Genomic DNA, 23,362 nt, shown 5'->3' with positions numbered 1-23,362 from the left:
GGGTGATGTTTCATCCTTAATAAATTGTTTTATTTTTTCCACCACCTTGGAAGTCCTGTTTTTTCACTTATCGTTTGGAGCAAGTGGAGAAAGGCATCAGCCCCCCATTATTATCGGGGGAGGCACCCTAGAACGCTATCTTTCATCTACATCTCGTGAGTGCATTTCATGATCACTTACTAAATATTAAATGTAGATTTACACTATGTACACTTTTGTCTTTCAATTGTAGACTTTTCAGCCGTATCCCAAATATTCCTGTTGTCTTGTATTTTGCTGTGTAAAGGTCATCTTATCTGGGTGATGACCTGGGAGGCTGTCTTACTTGAATGCTAAGATAAGTATATATTTTGTCACTTATACACATTATCTACTGTGGTGATATTTCCACATTTATATACTTTTCTGTAGTTTGTATTTATAGAGTACTAATTATATGTAACGGTTCACATTACTTTATTATATGTTGTTTATTTTTATACCTTGATGTAAATGTATATATTTGTATGCAAAATTCAATAAAAAACTAATAAAAAAAAAATAAAAAATATGCGTACAGCTTCAACTTTCTAGTGAACAATCTACTGAGCACAAATACCCTGCTGCACATTTTCTCATCTTGTTATGAGTTAGATCTGGCATGAGTCAGGAGTTGAGAATGTTTTCAATTATGTCATGTTATAAAGAATACAGTTATATTACAATGTTGCTTAACTCACAAGCAGAGACAACACTTCTCTAGGAAACGCAGAACAAGAACCAGTAAGAAAACAAAACAGATGATTCTGGCCTCGGGGTAAGATAATTACTGATTTTCTTTGCATCAGTTGCTAATGAGCTTCATAAATATTTCTCATAACTGATTTATTAATACAAAACTTTAAACGTTTGGAGCAAAATTATATGATTTTCAGTAATTTAATTATTTGGTTCATATATTATACATAGATCAAATGTCACTGTGTAATTGATGGAATATTACATTACATAAAGAAACAGCCAAGTCTAAATTCTCTACGTTCTACGTGATATGTATTAAACAAAACAAGACGGTGTACAAACCTAGATTCTTGTTCAAACATTTTGAAAGTTAGAAGTTGTTTTTACTAAGAATTCAAGGACTGTTTTGGTTTCCGGAAATGTAAACAGATATTATGAAACTGGAACTCAAATCTAAATACGGTAGTTTGTTTGTAGTTTAAAAGATGAGACACACCTAAATGATTTGATTAACATAGACGTCCGCATCAAGAGACTTATCTATGCAAAAGTGCAAAGTTATTGCCTGGAAAATTAAAGAACAAGAACAAAATTACATAGAAAGCATATGTGCATGTATACGGTCTCCATTCCTGTGATTAGTGCCAGATGATTTTGGTTGTCTCTTTAGGGGAAAACAGCCCATGTACACTTTTTATCCTTGTATATGTATTTTATTCCATGAATTGTTTGTGGCGGAAGTACATTTTCAATTTTTATATATTCTCATTGAAATATGGACTGCAACTCCATGTATCCATATGCAGATGATGGTGGTGGGAGTTGTAGTTGTCAACAATTAGAAAGCGTTTTCTTAATCACTAGTTTTTTTTTTTATTCATTCCTGTCAATATGTACACATGGGTTACCTCTTTTTGCATTGCAACAAATGCAAAATTAATGAGAATACTAGAAATTGATTAATTCTGAAAAGGATTTTTTTAACATAAGTTAGTAGGCTGGATAGTTTAGTACTCTCATTGCAGAAACCGCAGATCATATACTGAAATCTCCACTAATAACAGACACTCTCCCCAGAGCAGCAAGGGATACTACATATTAATGGTTTCAATGTGTTATAGTACAACAGGATCAAATAGGAGAATAGTTGATAAGAAAAGGTTTTGAAAGAAAGATCACCTTCTCAAGTGAGAACATAGTGAAGGGTAAATTTCACAAATGATTTAAGTGCACTCTAAGCACAAAAAAACAACTTTAGCTTAATGTAGTGGTTTTGGTGTATATATCATGCTACTGCAGTCTCACTGATCAATTATCTGCCATTTAATAATTAAATCACTTTGCTTTTGCAGCCTTAACCACACCTCCTCTGACTGTGACTTACATCGTCTCCCTACGCACTTCCTGTCAAGTGAAATCTAAGTTTTAAAGTAACATTATAGGGTCAGGAACACAAACAAAGTTTAAGAGGAAGGCAACTTTAGCAGTACTCAATAATGCAATAATTAAATGTCCATTATTGGCACTATATAATAATGTATCTTTTTATTCTTATTATTATTCGTATTTATATAATACCAACCAGGTCCGGACTGGCCATTGAGCAAACCCGCAAATGTCCGGCGGGCCGCGATGGCCACGGGCCGAGGCCGGCAGGAGAGATCAAGGGATCTTCCCTGCCGGCCTATGCACTGGCCCTAGGAGGGAGTTCTGTCCCCTCACGGGCCGGTGGAAGGAAGATTGCACAGTGAGCAAAACGCTCTGTGTATGCAGGGTAAGCAGCCTGTCTTCTCGCAAGCGCTGATATTAGCAGGGCATTGCCATGGTAACCCACGGCAACACTTTGAAAGACCGGCACTCGCGGGAGACAGAGACGTGGTACAGACTAAATAACCTGATTGCTGGACCAACAGGGATTACCTTGCGGCGTACCCCCTCTCACTGAACTACCAGGGATCTGCATGCTCCCTCTCCATCTGCAAGGTAATAAGGGGGAGAAAAGAATGTTGTTGTTTTATTGTTTTTTTTTAAATTTAATTATTTAAGACTCTCTCCTACTAACTATATCGACACACCCTCTCCAGGGCCGTTTGAAGGAATTTGGGGGCCCCAAGCAAAACAGACATGGAGGCCCCCACATGCACGCTCAAGGTCTGGGCCCCCCGGCGCCTGCACCCGGGTCCTCCCCCCCCCCCCCCCCCGAGTCCGCCCACAGGGATGCAGTGTCTGCAGGGCCGGTGCAAGGATTTTTGCCACCCTAGGCAAAAGTAAAGTTTGCCGCCCCCATGTGACATCACAGTGCCCCACCCATATGATCTGCCATGTTAACTAACACAGTGCTGCAGTGCCGCCGTGTTTACAATAAAAGGCCTGCAGGGACAGGCTATAGACACCAGAACCACTACATTAAGCTGCAGTGGTTTTGGGGACTATAGTGTCCCTTTAATGTGAGGTAAATTAGAGATTAGTGCCACGAATAATATACTAGATTGCCTACTTACAACCAGATGAGGATGATGAAGGACTTCAGCTGCCGTCTGGCTCCACTGGTCTGGTGTAGAACAGGCTCTCTGGAGGCGGTTTGTAACTGTGGTCACAAAAATCAATGTTCTGGGAGAACGGGAAGCAGCTCAATTTTTTGAGGGCCATTTACACAGCTCAAGGTCTGGGTCCCAGGGTCCACCTTCATGTTCCACCAATGAGTTTGTTCACAGGGGTGTGTGTGTGTGTGTGGGGGGGGGGGGTTTCCTGATGTGTGTAAGGAATGCATTGTGTGAATCTGTGTTTGTATGTGTAAGGGCAGCAAGGTGAGTTTGTGTATGTATGGGATGCAGTGTGTGTGTCTGTAAGGCAGTGTTTCCCAACCCAGTCCTCAAGGCACACCTACCAGTCCAGGATTTAAGGATTACCCAGTTTTGTCTAAGGTGTTTTTAGAAAAAAAAGAAAAAACACCTTAGACACAACTGGGTCACCCCTAAATCCTGGACTGGTAGGTGTGCCTTGAGGACTGGGTTGGGAAACACTGCTGTAAGGGATGCACTGAGTGTGTGGAAGGGGTGCATTGTGTGTTGCTGTGTGTAAGGGATGCATTGCTTGTGTATGTGTGTCTGTGTGTAATGCATTGTGTGTTTTTCTGTGTGCAAGGGGTGCATTGTGTGTGTGTGTTTGATGGATGTCAATCTCTCACCCTACCCCCGTCAATTTCCTTCTTCTCCCCCCCTCTCCAATTTCCTTCTTCTCCCCCTCCCTCTCATTGCCTTCTCCCCCCTCCAATTTCCTTCTTCTCCCCCTCCCTTTTATTTCCTTCCTTCCCCCCCTCCAATTTCCTTCCTCCCCCTCCAATTTCCTTCCTCCCCCTCCAATTTCCTTCCTCCCCCCTCCAATTTCCTTCCTCTCCCCCCTCCAATTTCCTTCCTCCCTCCCCCCTCAAGTTTCCTTCCTCCCTCCCCCCTCAAATTTCCTTCCTCCCTCCCCCCTCAAATTTCCTTCCTCTCCCCCTCCCTCAAATTTCCTTCCTCTCCCCCTCCCTCAAATTTCCTCCCTTCCTCTCCCCCCTCCCTCTCCCTCTCCCCCCTCCCTCAAATGTCCTCCCTTCCTCTCCCCCCTCCCTCAAATGTCTTCCCTTCCTCTCCCCCCTCAAATTCCTTCCTCTCCCTCCCCTCCCTCAAATTTCCTTCCTCTCTCCCCCTTCGAATTTCCTCCCTCCCTCTCCCCCCCAACATTTCCTCCCTCCCTCTCCCCCCCACTCCCTCAAATTTCCTCCCTCCCCTTCCCCCGCTCCCTCAAATTTCCTCCCTCCCTCTCCACCCCACTCCCTCAAATTTCCTCGTCATCTTCCGGCTCCGGCATCAGTACGGTTCGCGAGGGAGCTGAAGAGGAAGCACTCAGAGAAGAGTGCTCCCTCGCGCGCCCGCCGGGTGTCAGCAGGGCCAGCCTCTGGGGGGCCCTGAGGTGACCGGCTGCTGGGCCCCCCAGGAGAAGAGGCTGGCCCAGTAGGTACATACCGGGCCCCCTGCGACCCGGTATGTACCCACTGAATGTGGGGCCCAGACGACCTGAGCAGTCCGGGCCCCCCAGGACCGCATGCCCCTGCCGGCTCTGCTTGGGGCCCCGGGCCAGCTCGGGGCCCCAAGCAGTTGCTTGTTTTGCCTGTCGGGTAGCGACGGGCCTGACCCTCTCATATACATGCACCCATCTCAACACATGCACAACACACTTTGACAGCCCTGCTCCACTTTTATTCTCTGGTATCCCACTATTGAGAACACCAGAGACAAGTCACCAGCAAAGGCAGCGCATGATTACATTGTACAACGCCCCCCCCCCCAAAAACAGGACATTTACTTCTCCCAAGAGCACTGAATGCTCTGGAGGGGCATCACAATAACATACTCATTTGGCAGGGTAGGAGCGGGGTTGTGCTTGGGGTTGTGCTTGTCAATGGTGATGACAAAACACGCCCCCTATCTGGCCCCACCCCTCCTAGTGGGCTGTTCTGTCTTTAAGTGCCCGGGCCAAGTTTTTGTCCCAGTCCGGCCCTGATACCAACTTATTCCCATTACATCTCTTATAATGGGATCATGTGTTTGTAATAGTATATGTTTTTTCTTTTTTTAATAAGAATAATCTCACCATCTTTTTTGTTTCTTTAGCATGCTCAATATGAAGATCGCACAGTTTATCATCATTACCCTTTGTACTCTCTCTGCAACAGTAAGTGATTCATAATATGTGCCATTATTTTACAACTTTTTATCACTTTTACAGTTTATTGTATTTTAACACAGAGATATACTTGTATAAACATTATCCTATTTTGTGGAAACTGTAGAAGAAGAGGAAAAAAAGCTATTATCATACATACGTTGCTTACTTTTAAGTGGCTCTGTCACTTCGGTTGCCTCTGCAATATTTTACAAATATCCTCCCCGGTAACATATCCACTGGATTGTGAAATATGGTAGTAGAAAGTGAGAGGGAGCTCTTCTCAACCCAGGATGACACGTTTTTCAAGTGACAAAAAAAAAGAAAGCCATATTGATACCGGAGAAACTGACGGAAGCCAAGCACAGAGAGATGGACACAGGTTTCTTCAGGAAGGAAGAGATTCTTTATTGGATCACCGATCGGGACTCAGAGGGACTAGCGTCACCAAAATACAGCAAAGTCTGAGTACTGAATACATAGAGTACATTCCTTATATAGCACTGTAGCTCCTCCCACAATTAACTACACCCACACATACCCTTAACCTATTTAATGAATAGAGTCTAAACTCATCCATCCGGTCTAACCACGTGGCTCATCTGATACAAAGGAGAGGGACGCGTAATTCCAGTTCTTACATTCCTGCACCTGGTCAGTACAGTGATGACAGTATCTTAGCTACGTGTAATTAAGTAACTGATACTACAAACACATATACATACATATGCCTTGTGGCAATCTTAGCCTGCTAAACTTGTATTTTACTGGAATTACATCACATTCCCCCCTTTGATGCCTCTGATATTTCACAATTACTTGAGGCATCACTTAACCTTGGTTTGCATATACCTCAGGTTACCATGAACCAGACCAGACTTTTCTTATGATGTGAATCTTTTCAACACTCATCTTCCTGCATAGTTTCTCCCTGATCTAAAGCCTTATACTTATATATGGCCATTATCTGTGCAGCAGCCTTCCTCTCTGCTATAGTTCCTATCAGGCTTTGCACAGACCTAACTACTAAGGGTATAAGACACGGCAGGAGTAGACACAACATTAAAATTAGTAGGACTCCACCTACCACTGCCTTAAGCCCTCCAAACCACTCATACCAGCTACCAAACCAACTACTTGGATTATACCCTTTCCATACCTGAGTAGGCACATGCGCTAGTTTAACCATATGGCTAGTAAGCTCAGCTATTGCTTGCCCTTCGTCATCTATTTGAAGACAGCAATTACTTAGGTTAAACTTCCCACATACACCTCCCTCTACTGCCAAAAGGTAATCCAAGGCTAATCTATTTTGGTAGACTGCTGTCCTCATCCTGGTGTTATGCTTCGCTAGAAGATTGAGCGCTTGTGATGTCTCATTTGTGATAATCTCAACCACCGCCTGTAATCTTATAATACGGTTGAGCATATAAATAGGGGTTCTATAACCAAAGGTACCATCCTCAGCCCACGTGGCTGGCCCATAGTAATCTATAATACGCTGGGGAGGCCATTCATCATCTTCCCAGGCGCCTATCTCTATGGGTCCCCTTTTCTTCCTATGATTCACATCATACACTTTAACACCTAAAGTCTCACCTGTTTCAATTGGTAACAAGAAGAAGGATGGTTTGAGCATACCTAACACACATGCCCCTTCCCAGTCCTGTGGCAACTCCGAATAGGCTTTCTTACCACAGATCCAGTACAAATTTGCTGGGGCTCTCCAGGTAGATGTGATGGATAGATCAAACCACACATCCTTTAAATTGGCATATCTAGCAAACGGGTTAGATGGTTCTGAGACATTTGAAGCCGACCACCAAGTTGTATTCTTTGTATCATCATCATAAGCTTTTTGCCCTAGACAAGTTAATTCTCCTACAGAAGTATTATACATTATTCCTTTCCTTGCTATGCAAACATAACCTATGATGGAGGTCTTTAATCTCCACTCAGATTTACCTCTAACACTCATATGATAATCGGCTTGTGTAGATATTAATTGGTCAACTGCCTCAGAACCGGACATTACCTCCTTTGCTTCCCAAGGCCATTGGTCTCCCATGTTAGTACCTCCACACACATAGCAGTTGGTAACATTAAGACTACCGGCAATACTTTCAGCTAAATCGATGAACAGGTTTTTAGCATTATGGGGGATCTTATTATCTATACTCATCTCTGCGTAAAAGGAATGGTATACTTGATGAGTCTGGGAGGATACCGTATCAGTCTCTATTCCTATAAACAATAATGTCCCAGGGTCTAAACCCGTCCCGTATATTTGAAACCCAAATAAATTTCCATACTTATCTAAGAACTTGTCGGGGTTATTAATGAGTATATGGACTGGGTTGCATTCCATAGACTTACAATAAGGGCTAGTCGGCAACTTAGTCACTATCATGTCTTTGTCTACTGTCTGTCCCCAAGTTGCCCACCCCACACAAGACCAATATGGGCAAAAGTTATAATCTCTATTTGGGCATCTAGGACTTACATATTTATTTTTGCTACTGAGACAAATATATTTATCGTTAGACCCATACGTCCTCTCCCATCTAAGATCCCCACATACATTCCACGGCTTTCTACCACTCGATATCGCTTTACACGCATCAAATAGCAGAACACCCGAAGAATGTACGGATTCTAACACCGTTTTATTAATTAGGGTCCCCTGAGGATCTCCATTCCTGAGAGTCAACCAGATTGTACGAGGCTGATACTCCGGACTGAAGCACTTAGGTTCTCCTACTCCTAAATGGCACACACTATAATCTATATTTAAGTATCTACATCTCGATACATCTCCTTTACATTCGTATTGTGAATGCCAAATTAGGGTTTGGGAAATATGGTTACCTGTTCTCGTAGTCTTAATGCATACCTCACAGCTAGGAGTGTCGGTACCTCTACCTTCCTGAATATAAAAACACATATAAATAAACACTATCAAAAGCACATCTTTCGCCGTCATCCTCAGTCTTCGTCCGTGCGATGGCGCCTCAGCTTCCAGGATGTGAGGGGCTGCAGGGAATGGAGTTCTGCTCATCTTCACAGGTGTCCCTTCGAGACTTTCCTGGCTTATACACTATGTGATGGTAAGCGGACAGGCTTTATTATGGCCTTCTCACTCACACCTGTAACAATAAAATTTGTAATCCACAATAATTCCTCGTTACTCCGACTGAGTAGTGCGTTTTAACCGGATCTTGCAGGGATTCTCTGGATCTGCTGTAACTTGCCAAGAATCGACTGCTGCTGGTTTAACCCTGGAGTGATGTATCCACGGAGTCACTTCTGCTACTTTTATTGCTGTAGGGGTAGACAAAAGAACAACATAAGGACCTCTCCACTTGGGCCCTAACGGTACAGTATTCCACTCTTTAATCCACACTTGGTCTCCTGGATGGTAACTATGAACAGGGGGATAAATATTCACAGGTAATCTATCTTGTACCCATTTCTGTACCTCCTCCATAGTTTTACCCAACTCTACAACCTGCTGCCGAGTAATTCCTTCTCCCAACTGACTCAAGTCCCCCCTTAAGTTACCAAGTACGGGAGGTGGTCGCCCATACATGATTTCAAAAGGAGAGAGGCCCATCCTTCTGGTAGGGGTACTGCGGATTCGCAATAAAGCTATGGGTAAGAGAACGTTCCACTTAAGTTGGGTTTCCTGACACATTTTAGCCAACTGGTTCTTTATAGTTCTATTCATTCTCTCTACCTTACCAGAACTCTGGGGTCTATATGCAGTATGAAGCCTCCACTTTATACCAAGCATATGAGTCAGTTGTTGTAGGCACTGGTGAACAAAAGCTGGACCATTGTCCGATCCTATAGAACAGGGTAGTCCATATCGGGGTATTATTTCTCGTAGCAGGAATCTCACAACTTCTCCTGCTTTCTCTGTACGAGTAGGACATGCTTCTACCCAGCCTGAATAGGTGCACACAATTACCAGCAGGTAACGATGTCCACCCGATTTAGGCATCACTGTAAAGTCTATTTGTAGATCGGACATGGGGAGTCCCCCCATAAACTGGACTCCTGGTGGCTTTACTGGTCCTTGTCTTGCATTATTTTTAGCACACGTTACACATCTACGTACAATGGCCTGAGTCAAGTTGGACAATCTTGGTATGTAGAAATGTTTTCTAAGAGATTCTTCAGTACTGTCTCTCCCAGAATGTGTCCCGTTGTGATAATTTTGGACAATTTCTACCGCTAGCGATGCTGGTATAACTATTCTTCCATCTTCTAGCTGATACCACTTGTTCTCCAGATACTTTCCCGGTTCAGTCTTTAACCACTCCTCTTCTTGAGCTGTATAAACTGGAGTCCATTGGGACAGTGGAGTTGGTATAAGAGCAGCTATATGCCCCACATACTCCTGTCTTCCTGATTCAGCAGCACGCTTAGCTGCACTATCTGCCATCCGATTTCCCTTGGTTACATCACCATCACCTCTCAGATGTGCTCGACAATGAATAATACCGACTTCTTTCGGCTCCCACACTGCTTCCAATAGTTGTAGGATTTCAGCTGCGTACTTGATTTCTTTGCCTTCTGAATTCAGTAGTCCTCTTTCTTTATACAAAGCTCCGTGGGCATGAGTGGTTAAAAACGCATACTTAGAGTCCGTATAGATATTTACTCTTAAACCTTCAGCCAATTGTAACGCTCGTGTTAGTGCTATTAATTCTGCCTTTTGTGCTGATGTTCCTTTCGCCAGTGGCCGAGCTTCTATCACCTTGTCTATTGTTGTCACTGCATATCCTGCATAGCGGATCCCTTCTTTCACATAACTACTGCCGTCGGTGTAATATTGAACATCGGGGTTCTGGATGGGAAAATCACGAAGATCTGGTCTACTTGAGAATACTTCATCCATTACTTCCAAACAATCATGTTGACTTTCAGTAGGTTGTGGCAAAAGGGTAGCTGGATTTAAGGTGTTTACAGTCTCTAAATGCACTCTTGGGTTTTCACACAACATTGCTTGATACTTGGTCATACGGCTGTTACTAAACCAATGATTTCCTTTGTAATCCAACAACGTCTGTACTGCATGTGGGACTCGTACATAAAGTTCTTGACCCAGAGTGAGTTTATCGGCTTCAGCTACTAGCAGGGCGGCTGCAGCTACGGCTCTTAGACAAGGTGGAAATCCGCTGGCCACTGCATCCAATTGTTTAGACATGTAGGCAACAGGTCTTTGCCATGATCCCAAGTACTGTGTCAATACTCCCACAGCCATTCTTCTTTGCTCGTGTACATATAAGTAGAATGGTCGTGTGTGATCAGGTAGACCTAATGCTGGGGCACTCATCAAAGCCTTCTTCACATCTTCAAATGCCGTTTGCTGTTCTTGGGTCCATAAGAAGGGGTCGTGCTCTGTACCTTTGATAGCTGCGTACAGAGGTTTTGCTAGTATCGCATAGCTGGGAATCCATATCCTACAGAAGCCTGCTGCCCCCAAGAATTCTCGCACTTGTCTTCTATTCTTGGGTATTGGTATTTGGCAGACAGCTTCTTTTCTCTCTGGCCCCATAATTCTTTGACCTTCAGAGATATGGAATCCTAGATACTTGACAGTTGGCAAACACAACTGAGCCTTCTTTCTAGACACCTTGTATCCTGCCTTCCAGAGAATGTGTAGTAGATCGTGCGTTGCTTGCTGACAGATTTCTTTTGTAACTGCTGCTATCAACAAGTCATCTACATATTGTAACAATACACACTCTCCTGGGATGGACTCGAAATCCAATAGATCTTGACTTAGGGCTGAACCAAATAGGGTAGGTGAATTTTTAAACCCTTGGGGCAGTCTTGTCCAAGTCATTTGGCGTTTTGAGCCCGTTACAGCGTTCTCCCATTGGAAAGCAAAAATACATTGACTTTCTGCGGCAATTCGGAGGCAAAAGAAGGCATCTTTGAGGTCTAAAACTGTGAAGTAAGTAGCCCCGCCCGGAATTAAAGCAAGCAGGTTATATGGATTGGGTACAACTGGATGTATGCTAACAACCGCATCATTGACTGCTCTTAAGTCCTGCACAGGTCGATACTCATCTGTGCCGGGCTTTTGAACAGGCAGCAATGGGGTGTTCCAGGGGGAAGTACAGAATTTTAGGATACCATACCGTATGAACTTATCCAGATAGGATTGGATGTTCTTCTTAGCCTTCTGCGGAATGTGATATTGTCTTAGGCTCACTGGATAAACCCCATGTTTCAGTTCAATTTTTATTGGTGGAATATTGCGGGCCAGTCCTGGTGGGTTGTTCTCTGCCCAAACTCCTGGTATGTTAAATAATGTCTCATCACTCCTAGGGTTTTGGCTAGTCAACACTGTATAAAGTCGCCACTCTTCTTCCTTTGGTACGGATAAAGTCATAATACCTGAAGGTCCATTAAACTTTAAAGATGTTGTTCCATCTGGTAGGAACGTAATCTGCGCTTGTAATTTGGATAGCATATCACGTCCCAGCAATTGGACTGGACATTCAGGCATATAAAGGAATTGGTGTTTTACTACGTGGCCTCCCAATGTACAGAGTCGACTTTTAAGAACCGGTCTTTCAGCACTTCTTCCAGTTGCTCCTATCACAGTAATAGTCCTTCCAGATGGAGGAGCAACTAGATTAGTCACCACTGAATGTTCAGCACCAGTGTCGATCATGAACGCACTCCTTTTCCCCCCTATTGATACATCGACCATAGGCTCCGCTCGACCAAGGGGGATGGAGCCCGGTCGGTATCAATAGTCCTCCATGACCGTGTCAGCCAATCCTACGAAGTCCCTACCTTCTCTATCGCGGGACCTTTGCGCTGCTGGAATATATCTGTCTTCCCTAACACTTCCTCTGTTCCCATTACTCCCTCTATAACCATTACTCCCTCCGGGGCCTCCTCTACCTCTCGCTCTGCCTCTAAAGTTTCCGTAGCCTGCCCTGGGTTGGTCTCTCTCGTACTGCTCTCTTTGCGGACATTCGTTCCTCCAATGCCCTTCTTCCTTGCAATACGCACACTGATCCCTACTCAAAGGCTCCCTACTCCATCTATTATTGCCTCTATCTGGGCCCCGTTTATCTACGCCTGCGATCGCTACCGCTAGCATATCAGCCTTTTTACGCATCTTGCGCTCCTCCTCTTTCTTGCTTTCTGTTTCCCTATTTATATAGACCTTATTAGCTACCTCCATTAGTTGGAAGATTGACATACCTGCAAACCCTTCTAACTTTTGTAGCTTGCGCTTAATATCTCCGTAAGCTTGGCTGACAAAGGCGGAGTTAACCATTCGGGAATTGTCTGCGTCTTCCGGATTAAAGGGGGTGTACAAGCGGTACGCCTCCAATAATCGGTCATAAAAGACACTGGGCGCTTCATCGCTTTTCTGGATCACCTCAACTGTCTTCGACATGTTAATGGCTTTCTTTCCTCCGGCTTTCATGCCAGCAATTATAGCGTCTCTATAGGCTCTGAGTTGAACCATATCAGCACCATTTACGTTCCAATCGGGATCAGTGTTGGGATAATGTGTTGCGGCCCATGCTGCTGGATTAGCTTGGTTCAAAGCACGGGCTCTATCCTCTAATGCTTTAATGGCTGCTTGATTTATTCTTGTCCTTTCCTCATTGTTAAATAAAGTCATTAATAACTGCTGGCAATCAGCCCATGTCGGATTATGTGTCTGTACTATTGAGGTGAACAGATCAGTCATGGCTTGTGGTTTCTCAGTATACGAGGAATTATGGGTCTTCCAGTTTAAAAGGTCGGTAGTGGTGAAAGGGACATATACGAAGACAGGGTCAGCGTGTGCCATTTGACCTGCGGCATCGATATAAGCTGACCCGGGATTTAAGCGAAGAGGCATCTGATAGTGCTTTAATTGTTGGGCACCAGTCAACTGTCGGGTTTGGATGGGGCTACGTAGGGAAGCGTCAGTCATGGGTTCCGGTCGGGGAGATATAGGGTATGGGGATGTGGGAGGTTGGTTTTGGGAAAAGGTAGTGAATAGAACACTTCGGGCCGAGCTAGATGAAGCTTGACCGGAAGTCTGAAGTGGCGCCAAATCAGGATATTCGTTTCTAATGGGGGTGGGTTCTGGTTCCGGAAGGGGAGATTTAGTACGAGGGGGGGTGGATCCTGTACTGGAGGAGGAAGCGGAAGTGGATGAGGGTAATGAGGGAAGGGTTACAGGACTTCCTGTATTTGCGTCACTTCCTCTTACCGGAAAGTAAGGGGGCGGCAAAGGGATCTCGGACTCAGGGGGCGTGTCCAAAATGGGCCTAACACCAGCCCTAGTGGACGAACAAGTCCTAGCTACCATGAGGCGACACTGTTCCTCGTGGCATGTCCGGAGCCATTTTGGCGAGTCATTTACGGCCTGTCTCCAACAATCAATATAAGGAAACTGGCCGTAAAGTTCAGGCCTACCTGATACAGCCACGTGTAAGCGCTGTACCAGAGTTGGATCCAAACTGCCACGTGGCGGCCATGCCGCAACCAAAGTAGGCCACTCCCTAGTGCACAAAGTGACCAAACGTACAGGGGACATCTTAACCCCAAAATCACAAACTTTGAATCCCTTTTTAAAATTCTTAACCATACATCCTAAGGGATCCGGAATCGTTGACTGCGACGCACCCATATTTAACAGTGGAACGTCGTCGACAACGATTACTATACATGCGTACTATTCAACAGTCACACCCGTTTCCTCTGGCAACAGCACCACGTGGTACGGTTACCAAGTGAAACGTACACAATAACAATAAACACTCAGGGAATTCCCGTACACACACAGCTGCTACACCAGTCACTATATAATCAATATTATGCCCTTTGGCGTAACTACACAGTCACCCACGCTATAATTCTCTATATACGAATTACCCGTCTATAACACACCCCAGTAACATCGTCTTTTACAAATAGCGGTTACAGTACGGTTAGCATAGGTCAAAGCACAAGTTAAGGTCACAATACAATTATTAGTGGTTATGGTGTTAAACATGCAATGGACGACAATGATTAGTACTTATTATATAATGTCAGTAAATATACAGGGTTATGGTACCGTGCACTATAATACAGCAACACACTATTAACACTCTCGCTAGACGGCTGAGCTCGCGCTATCTAACAAGATATACACTTTACTAAAACAATCGTTAACACATTTACAATTCCCAACTAAACTATTGGCCAGTACCTTGAATGGACTACCTAAAACTATATACACCCGTTTTGGTTAGCCACACTGCCCAATCACCACATATACATAGCGAGCTAGAGAACCGAATTTACACAGGCGCCTCTTAGTCGCACTATACAACGAGCTAGAGATCCGAATTTACACAGGCGCCTCTTAGTCGTACTATCAAAAGTCTAGTGGGTTCCAAATTTACACGCCTTCCCACTTAGCCCAGATAGGATGAGAACTAGCGAACCGAATTTACACAGGCGCCGCTTAGTCTCCCGGTCCCTCCGACCTAGCGAACGTAATATACACCCTAGAACGCTAGTCTAGACAAGACACCGGTGTCCGGCTAGGGCTATTTACACCAGGACCCCGCCTGACTAACCAAATCAAACGGTCTGACTAAAGAGCGTTCGATCGAGCGGTGCGCCTTCGCTCCTTCCCTCCGACAGAGGGGGCAGATACAGATTCAAAAACCCCTTTGGGCCTACCGCACAATCGGTATACCCCTAGCGGGTCCTGCCGTCTAAAACAGCAGTTATCTTACCTCCTCGTTCCTGAACCTGAGTTCACACTCATCGACGGGGACACCCCAGCACTTCTCACGTAGAGGCCGATGATCTCCTGGACAACAGACCAGTGGCGCCGAGACGAAGGGAGGTCCACGCAGAAGTTCAGGGGTGCAGCCGTAGAGAACGTGGGCAAAGATAGACCGTCTCACGCCTCTGCCTCTCAGCTACCGTTGAACGATGAGCTTCCCGGCCAATGCACCAAATGATACCGGAGAAACTGACGGAAGCCAAGCACAGAGAGATGGACACAGGTTTCTTCAGGAAGGAAGAGATTCTTTATTGGATCACCGATCGGGACTCAGAGGGACTAGCGTCACCAAAATACAGCAAAGTCTGAGTACTGAATACATAGAGTACATTCCTTATATAGCACTGTAGCTCCTCCCACAATTAACTACACCCACACATACCCTTAACCTATTTAATGAATAGAGTCTAAACTCATCCATCCGGTCTAACCACGTGGCTCATCTGATACAAAGGAGAGGGACGCGTAATTCCAGTTCTTACATTCCTGCACCTGGTCAGTACAGTGATGACAGTATCTTAGCTACGTGTAATTAAGTAACTGATACTACAAACACATATACATACATATGCCTTGTGGCAATCTTAGCCTGCTAAACTTGTATTTTACTGGAATTACATCACAATATGGGCGAAACGCTTTGTGATTTAAAAGATTGTGGGGATTGTACCACCACCGCTGTTTCCTTCGAGCATGTTTACTCACTGTTCTTCTCACTTTCATCTTTTACTATATGTCCATTGGAATATACGGAGAAACATCCTTTTAAGTCATATCTGTGAGCGGGGATTATACTGCTCTTTGAAGCTCTTTCTTTATGTGCATGTTCTGAAATTATAGCAAGATGTATCTGTGTCCTTATAAAGTTCCGGGTTGATACTTCATCAAATATCCTGTGACAAGGATTATATTTTTAGAAGCAGAAACTATTGAGCCAACAGAAGGCTCCTTGTTTGTGAGTGTATTTCTAACATGGCATTGCTTCTGCCCTTGTCACAAACAATATCACACTATTGTTGTTCTCTCTCTCATTTATCTTTACTTCATATCTTGGAACTTGTCTAAATCAGTGAACACATTGGACTACCTATTGAAATCACCACCATTACCAATAATTTTTTTATCTTTAACAAGGACTACCTTAGTGAATATATAGCCAAATTATATTATTTATATGTATTTTACCATTTAGTAATAAGATGAGTATAGTTTGCGGCGCAACCTGTTTTCTCTTTTTTGCCCGTTTTATGCTCTTGAATGCTTTATGCTTTTGCCTGTTTTAGGCAACTTGTCTACTTTAAAAAAAATATGTACATGTGGGGTGTTATTCAGGGATTTATGACAGATAATAGTGTTACAATGTCACTATTGATACATTTAAAAAATGTATGTTTTGAAACTGCAATATCCTACTTGTACTTTTAGCCCTATAACGTGCAAAAAAATAGCAAAAAGCATGTAAACACTGGGTATTTTTAAACTCAGCACAAAATTTTTAATCTATTTAGCATTTTTTTTCATTCGTTTTTGTAGATGAGTAAAAGATTTTTCACATAAAAGTCAAAAAACATGTATTTTTTTAAATCTTTCATAATATTTTTTCATTTTTTTAATTAAATTACATGAGATTATATAAATAATGGTATGTAAAGAAAGCCCATTTTGTCCTGAAAAAAACTATATAATTTGTATGGGAACAGTAAATGAGAGAGCGGAAAATTACAGCTAAACACAAACACCACAAAAGTGTAAAAAGATGCTTGGTCGCAAATGTACAACATCGCAAAAACAGTCCAGTCCTTAAGGGGTTAAACCACAGTGGCCCGTGAGTAACTGAGGTTAAAGATCTATGTAAGGAGGGATTCATATATTGGATGTGCCAGTAACAAAACAAAATAAAAATTGTCTTTGGCAGTAATGTACTTATGATAATACATACCGTTGTAAGCTCATCGAGCAGGGCCCTCATCCCCCTCTGTTCCTGTACGTCTAGTTGTCTGATCTCAATTATGTGTCTGTTAGTCCACCCATTGTACAGCGCTATGGAATTTGTTGGCGCTATATAAATGATAAAATAATAATAATAATAATACCATTAAAATGGTATGTTTCACTCCTAGGAAGGTGGACTAAAAAGCTGTATTTGATGTGCTATCCAAAGATATATCTATATGTCTTATGAATAGCATGCATACAGCATTGCATGTCTAATCCAAGATACCAATAGAGGAGTAAGAAGAAACCGCTATATATGGTGTGGGCATATTTTATATTTTATTGCTCATAGTCTATATTTTACCATCAATCATGGAAACAAGCTCTTCATGTTTAAAATTACTAATTGTTGTTGTGAATTACTTTTCCAATTTTTTTTATGTAGGATGTATTTTTTGGGTTGGGGTGAGTTTAAAAAAATAAAAAAAATGCTAGCTTTCTAATAACAATCATTTCCGTAGCATATGTGCTTTCTGTAATCAATGAAAGATAGTTTGTCTCCTACAGCGAACTGGTGCTAAATAACACTGGTTTCTGCATGCCCTTTACCAAATGTTATCCAAGTTATGCTCTGCGAATGTTAACCACACATGTAACTTGTTTCCCTTCAAGTTCTTAGTATCACATTGCATATTTTATAATACGTGTGTAAAACAATCTGTTTTAAATTATCTAAGCGAGCTGTACACAGGAGACCCCACCCATAAACATTTTGCTGCACAGATCAAGCTAATATTTTGCATTTCTTATAGCATTGTGATCTACGCCATGCAGAATTATTTAACTTACAGCGAGCTAAACAATCTTTATATCTTTACACAACAAGAATACATCTCCCACCACATTAAGGCACTATTATGTCTCCAATCTCCTTTATTTTAAAGCTGCTAACATAAAATAGATGTAAAAAATAAAGAACAGTTGTGGTGTTGTGCAATGCTAGGTGTCACGATTCGGGAACCTAACACGCTAACAGGTCACAGATAGTAAAGGGTGCAATACCGGTCCTTAGAATTGCCGGGTTAAGCACACTACGAATAGTCAGGAGACAAGCCAAGTAAAGGAAGCCAGAAAACAGGAGAACAAGCCGAGGTCAAAGGAATGGAGAAAACAGGAGAGTCGGAATAACAAGCCAAATAATCGGTAACCAGAGAGACACACGAGCAAATTGCAATACAGGTATCATAAAACCACAACAGGGCACTGAGAGACAGGAAAGGTAAGTATTTAAATCCTGTGCTTAATTCTGATTGGATAACTTCCAATCAGAATTAACAATCACACGTGGGGGATATCTATACCTCCCACTGTGATTATTGTGCTGTAGCTTTAACGCCGGGTCACGTGAGTGACCCCGGCGTTCGGATATCTGTGCCGGCTCCCAGCGTGCAGCGTTATACATGCGGCCGCTGGGAGGAGGGGAGGAGGACGCAAGCGGCGCGTTAAGCAGAGAGGACGCCGCTCGCCGACAGGTAGGGGAAGAGGGGACATAACCCCCCCCTCGAGGACCGCCCGGAGGGTGGGAAGCCGAAGGCTTCAAAGGAAACTGTGCATGAAAGGAGCGGATCAAAGAGGGCGCGTCCAAATCAGAGACAGAAACCCAAGGGCCGTAACCCTTCCAATCAACCAGATACTGCACCCAACTTCAAGAGAAACGAATCAAGGAGAGCAGCCACCTCGTACACGTCACTAGAGACCGCGTGGAGGGCATCGGAACGCCTGAGAGACCCAGAGAACCGATTACAGAGCAATGGCTTCAAAAGTGAGGTGTGAAAAGTGTTGGGTATACGCATGGAAGGAGGCAATGCCAGGGAGTAGGACACGGGATTAATCCTACGCAATTCCTTATAGGGGCCAAGGAACCTGGGCGCGAATTTCATCGAGGGAACCCTGAGGCGGAGATTCCTAGAGGACAACCAAACCCTATCACCCGGAGCATAAGAAGGAGCCGCACACCTACGGCGATCAGCGAATCTCTTCTGAGCAACTGCAGCACGAGAGAGAGCAGCATGGACCTGATCCCACATCTTCCGTAAGGAGGCGAGGTGCTCGTCCAAAGCGGGCATTACCTTGTCGGAGAACACACCGGGAAGGACAGAGGGTTGGAACCCATAAGCCACCATAAAAGGACTTACGCCAGTAGAAGAATGAGTCACAGTGTTCCTGGCAAATTCAGCCCAGGGAAGGAGATGAGACCAGTTGTCCTGGTGTGCATTCGTGAAGCAGCGTAAATATAACTCCACAGACTGATTTGCCCGTTCAGCAGCTCCATTAGATTGTGGATGATAGGAGGAAGTAAACGATAAGGAGACCCCCATCTCAGCACAAAAGCCCCTCCAAAACCGAGAGACAAATTGAGGACCCCTGTCGGATACGATATCTTGTGGTATACCATGCAAGCGGAACACTTCTTTGGCAAACACCTGAGCCAACTGAACCGCAGAAGGTAGCTTTTTAAGTGGAATAAAGTGTGCCATTTTAGAGAACCTATCAGTTACAGTCAAAATTACTGTCTGTCCATCAGATGAAGGAAGATCCACAATAAAGTCCATGGATAAGTGTGTCCATGGTTCCTTGGGTACAGATAGGGGCATAAGAAGTCCCAGGGGTTTAACATTAGGGGACTTACACTGTGTGCAGACATGGCAAGCCTGCACATAATCTACCACGTCTTTTTTAAGTGAGGGCCACCAAAACTGTTGAAGGAGACCCTTGTATGTTTTGGTAACCCCTGGATGACCAGCAGTTTTGGCGGTGTGAAATAAAGCTAATTACTTTTTTTCTGTCTTTTACTTTCACATATAGCTTACCAACAGGAGTCCCCGAGGGTGCTTGGGATTGGTATGTCTTGATACCATCAAGGAAAAGAGACGAAATAACCAAACGGGTAGCAGCTATTATATTAGATGTAGGCACAATGGGTTCAGGAGTGGAGGCAATCGAATCTAAAGGTTCGTACTGTCGGGAGATAGCATCAGCCTTGACATTGCGATATCTAGGCTTGTAAGTGATGATGTACTGAAAGCGTGAGAGAAATAAAGACCATCTAGCCTGACGAGAGGACAAATTTTTAGCATCTGCGATATAGGATAGATTCTTATGATCAGTTATAACCATGATTTTGTGTCTAGCTCCTTCTAATAAGTACCTCCATTCTTTAAAAGCCATCACTATAGCTAATAATTCCCTGTTCCCGACGTCGTAATTCTTTTCAGACTCAGACTACCGTTTAGAAAAGTAACAACAGGGAAGGAGGGGTTCGTCATACGATTGTCTTTGTGACAACACTGCTCCTACACCTGATTCAGAAGCGTCTACTTCCATTACAAAGGGAAGGGAAGGATCAGGATGGTGTAACACAGGGGCAGTGGCAAAAGCCTTTTTTAGAGTCTCGAAGGCCTCAATAGCTTTAGGAGTCCAAACCCTGGGGTGTAGACCTTTTTTAGTCAGTTTAGTGATAGGGGAAATAATGGATGAAACGTTTTTAACAAACTTCCTATAATAATTGGCAAACCCTATAAACCGCTGTATTGCCTTAAGCCCTTGGGGAAGGGGCCAAGACAGTATGGCTTCCAATTTAGAAGGATCCATGCTGAATCCCTGTTCAGAAATGACATACCCTAGGAATTGTACAGAAGTTTGGTCGAATAAGCATTTCTCTAACTTACAATAAAGACCGTTCTGCAACAACCTCTTAAGCACCATCCTTACATGAGTATGGTGTGACTTCAAATCTGGAGAATATACAAGTATGTCATCAAGGTAGACTACGGCACAGACATGTAGTAGATCTCTAAGGACATTGTTTATGAGGTCCTGAAATACAGCAGGAGCATTACACAATCCAAAAGGCATGACTAGATACTCGTAATGCCCACTACGTGTATTGAACGCTGTTTTCCATTCATTTTTCTCTTTTATACGAACAAGGTTATAAGCCCCCCTGAGGTCTAGTTTAGTAAAATATCTAGAACCTTTAACACGATCAAACAACTCAGTGATGAGAGGGATCGGATAGGCATTTTTAATCGTTATATTGTTTAGAGCCCTGTGGTCTATACATGGCCTCAAATCGCTATCTTACTTGGCCACAAAAAAGAAACCAGCACCAGCAGGAGAGGAGGACCTTCTGATAAAACCTTTACTTAAGAACTACAGTCATAGTCACGGTGTGGAGGTAGCTTATCTGCCTCCCTTTTTTCAAAAACCAATGCAAGGTCTGCATACACAGAAGGGACAGAAACAGAAAGTGGTTTAGCTGTGGGCACGTTGAGTAAACAAACAGGACGTACATGGGCCATACAGTCTCGTTGACAAGATTACCCCTAGGAGAGTATATCTAAACAACCCCAATCAAGTACTGGGTTGTGTTTAACTAACCAGGGAAAACCCAGAACGATGGAAGCAGTAGGGGAGTCAATTATTTGGAAGGTTAACCTTTCCTTGTGCAAAGCACCCACAGACATAACTATTTCTTGGGTTTCATGGGTCACCAAAGGTTTCTCAAGTGGTCTACCATCTATGGCCTCAACGGCCAAGGGTGTGGCCTTTTGGATCAAAATCAAGGCTGCGGTTTTAGCAAAGTTCTCATCCATAAGGTTGTCTGCCGCACCTGAATCGATCAAGGCTTTGGTAGTTATAGTGGTTTTATCAACCAAAAGAGAAACCGTAATAAACGGTCTAGAGATGGACACATGAGGGGACAAAGTCATAACACTGAGGCCGACCCCTCTCTAGGCCTTAGGTGCTGAAGTTTCCCTGCAATTTAGGGCAGGTACTACAGAGGTGCCCCCTCTTTCCACAATAAGGGCATAACCCCTCTCATTCTACGATACGCTCTTTCAGCCTCAGTTAACCCTGTAGCACCCAATTGCATGGGTTCGGGGGATGGTTGACGAAGAGGGGGTAATGCTAGTAATGCAGTACTGGGTAGAGCAGGTAACACCTGTGTATTCTTCCGTCTTTGACTACGCCTCTCTCTAATACGGTTGTCAATAAGAATTATATAGTCTATAATATCATCCAGAAGAACAGGCAATTCCCTGGATGCTATTTCATCCAGTATGTAAGCGGCCAAACCCTCCTGAAAGGCTGTTACGAGGGCGTCGTTATTCCAAACCACTTCAGCTGCTAGAGTGCGGAATTCGATAGTATAATCCGCTACAGATCTATTACCCTGTCGGACCCTAAGCAGAGCTTTGCCAGCAGAGGCAACCCTACCGGGTTGATCAAACGTCCTTTTGAAAGCTGTCAAGAAATCTGCAAAGGACATAGGAGGCGTATTCTTCCACATGGGGTTGGCCCATGCTAAAGCTTTCCCGGACAAGTGGTTTATTAAAAAAGCAATTTTGGTTCTGTCAGTGGGATAGGAACATGGATTCATCACCAAATGGATATCAATTTGGTTGAGGAAACCACGACACAATGCTGGATCACCACTATAGCGCTGTGGTGGCGACATATGAACTACGTGAGCAGGAACGGGTACAGGATCGGAAATGGGTTCGGGCACAGCAGCAGCCTCCTGAACAGCAGGCTGCAAGTGTGCAGTACGAGCCAGTATGGTTTATAAAGCTCGAGCAAACTGATCCATACGGTGGTCTAAACCATCCATTCTAGCCTCCTGATTAACTAATAGCTGTGGAATGTCAGCAGGTTCCATTATGGCCCTGTTGTAATGTCACGATTCAGGAACCTAACACGCTAACAGGTCACAGATAGTAAAGGGTGCAATACCGGTCCTTAGAATGGCCGGGTTAAGCACACTAAGAATAGTCAGGAGACAAGCCAAGTAAAGGGAGTCAGAAAACAGGAGAACGAGAAACAAGCTGAGGTCAAAAGGAAAGGAGAAAGCAGGAGAATCGGAATAACAAGCCAAATAATCGGTAACCAGAGAGACACACGAGCAAATTGCAATAAAGGTATCATAAGACCACAACAGAGAGAGCACTGAGAGACAGGAAAGGTAAGTATTTAAATCATGTGCTTAATTCTGATTGGATAACAATCACACATGGGGGATGTCTATACCTCCCACTGTGATTATGGTACTGTAGCTTTAACGCCGGGTCACGTGAGTGACCCCGGCATTCGGATATCTGTGCCGGCTCCCAGCATGCAGCGTTATAC

General features: G+C 43.9%; 1 protein-coding gene across 2 annotated transcripts in view; it reads left to right on the top strand.

Moving 5' to 3' along the window:
- Positions 1-600: 600 nt before the first annotated feature.
- FGL1 (fibrinogen like 1) overlaps positions 601-23,362 on the top strand; it is a 48,681-nt gene continuing 25,919 nt past the window's right edge. The window contains exons 1-2 of one of the 2 annotated variants that reach the window (XM_063458083.1): positions 601-796; positions 5,373-5,433. In XM_063458083.1, the coding sequence (XP_063314153.1) occupies positions 780-796; positions 5,373-5,433 (78 nt within the window). In that variant the 5' untranslated portion in view covers positions 601-779. The remainder of the gene's footprint in view (positions 797-5,372; positions 5,434-23,362) is intronic. The other variant, XM_063458084.1, reaches the window with a different exon arrangement.

Source organism: Pelobates fuscus, chromosome 6 (genome assembly GCF_036172605.1).
Source record: "Pelobates fuscus isolate aPelFus1 chromosome 6, aPelFus1.pri, whole genome shotgun sequence".
Taxonomy (NCBI): domain Eukaryota; kingdom Metazoa; phylum Chordata; class Amphibia; order Anura; family Pelobatidae; genus Pelobates; species Pelobates fuscus.
Note: the sequence above shows the minus strand (reverse complement) of the source record. Positions and strands in the feature narration are given on the sequence as shown.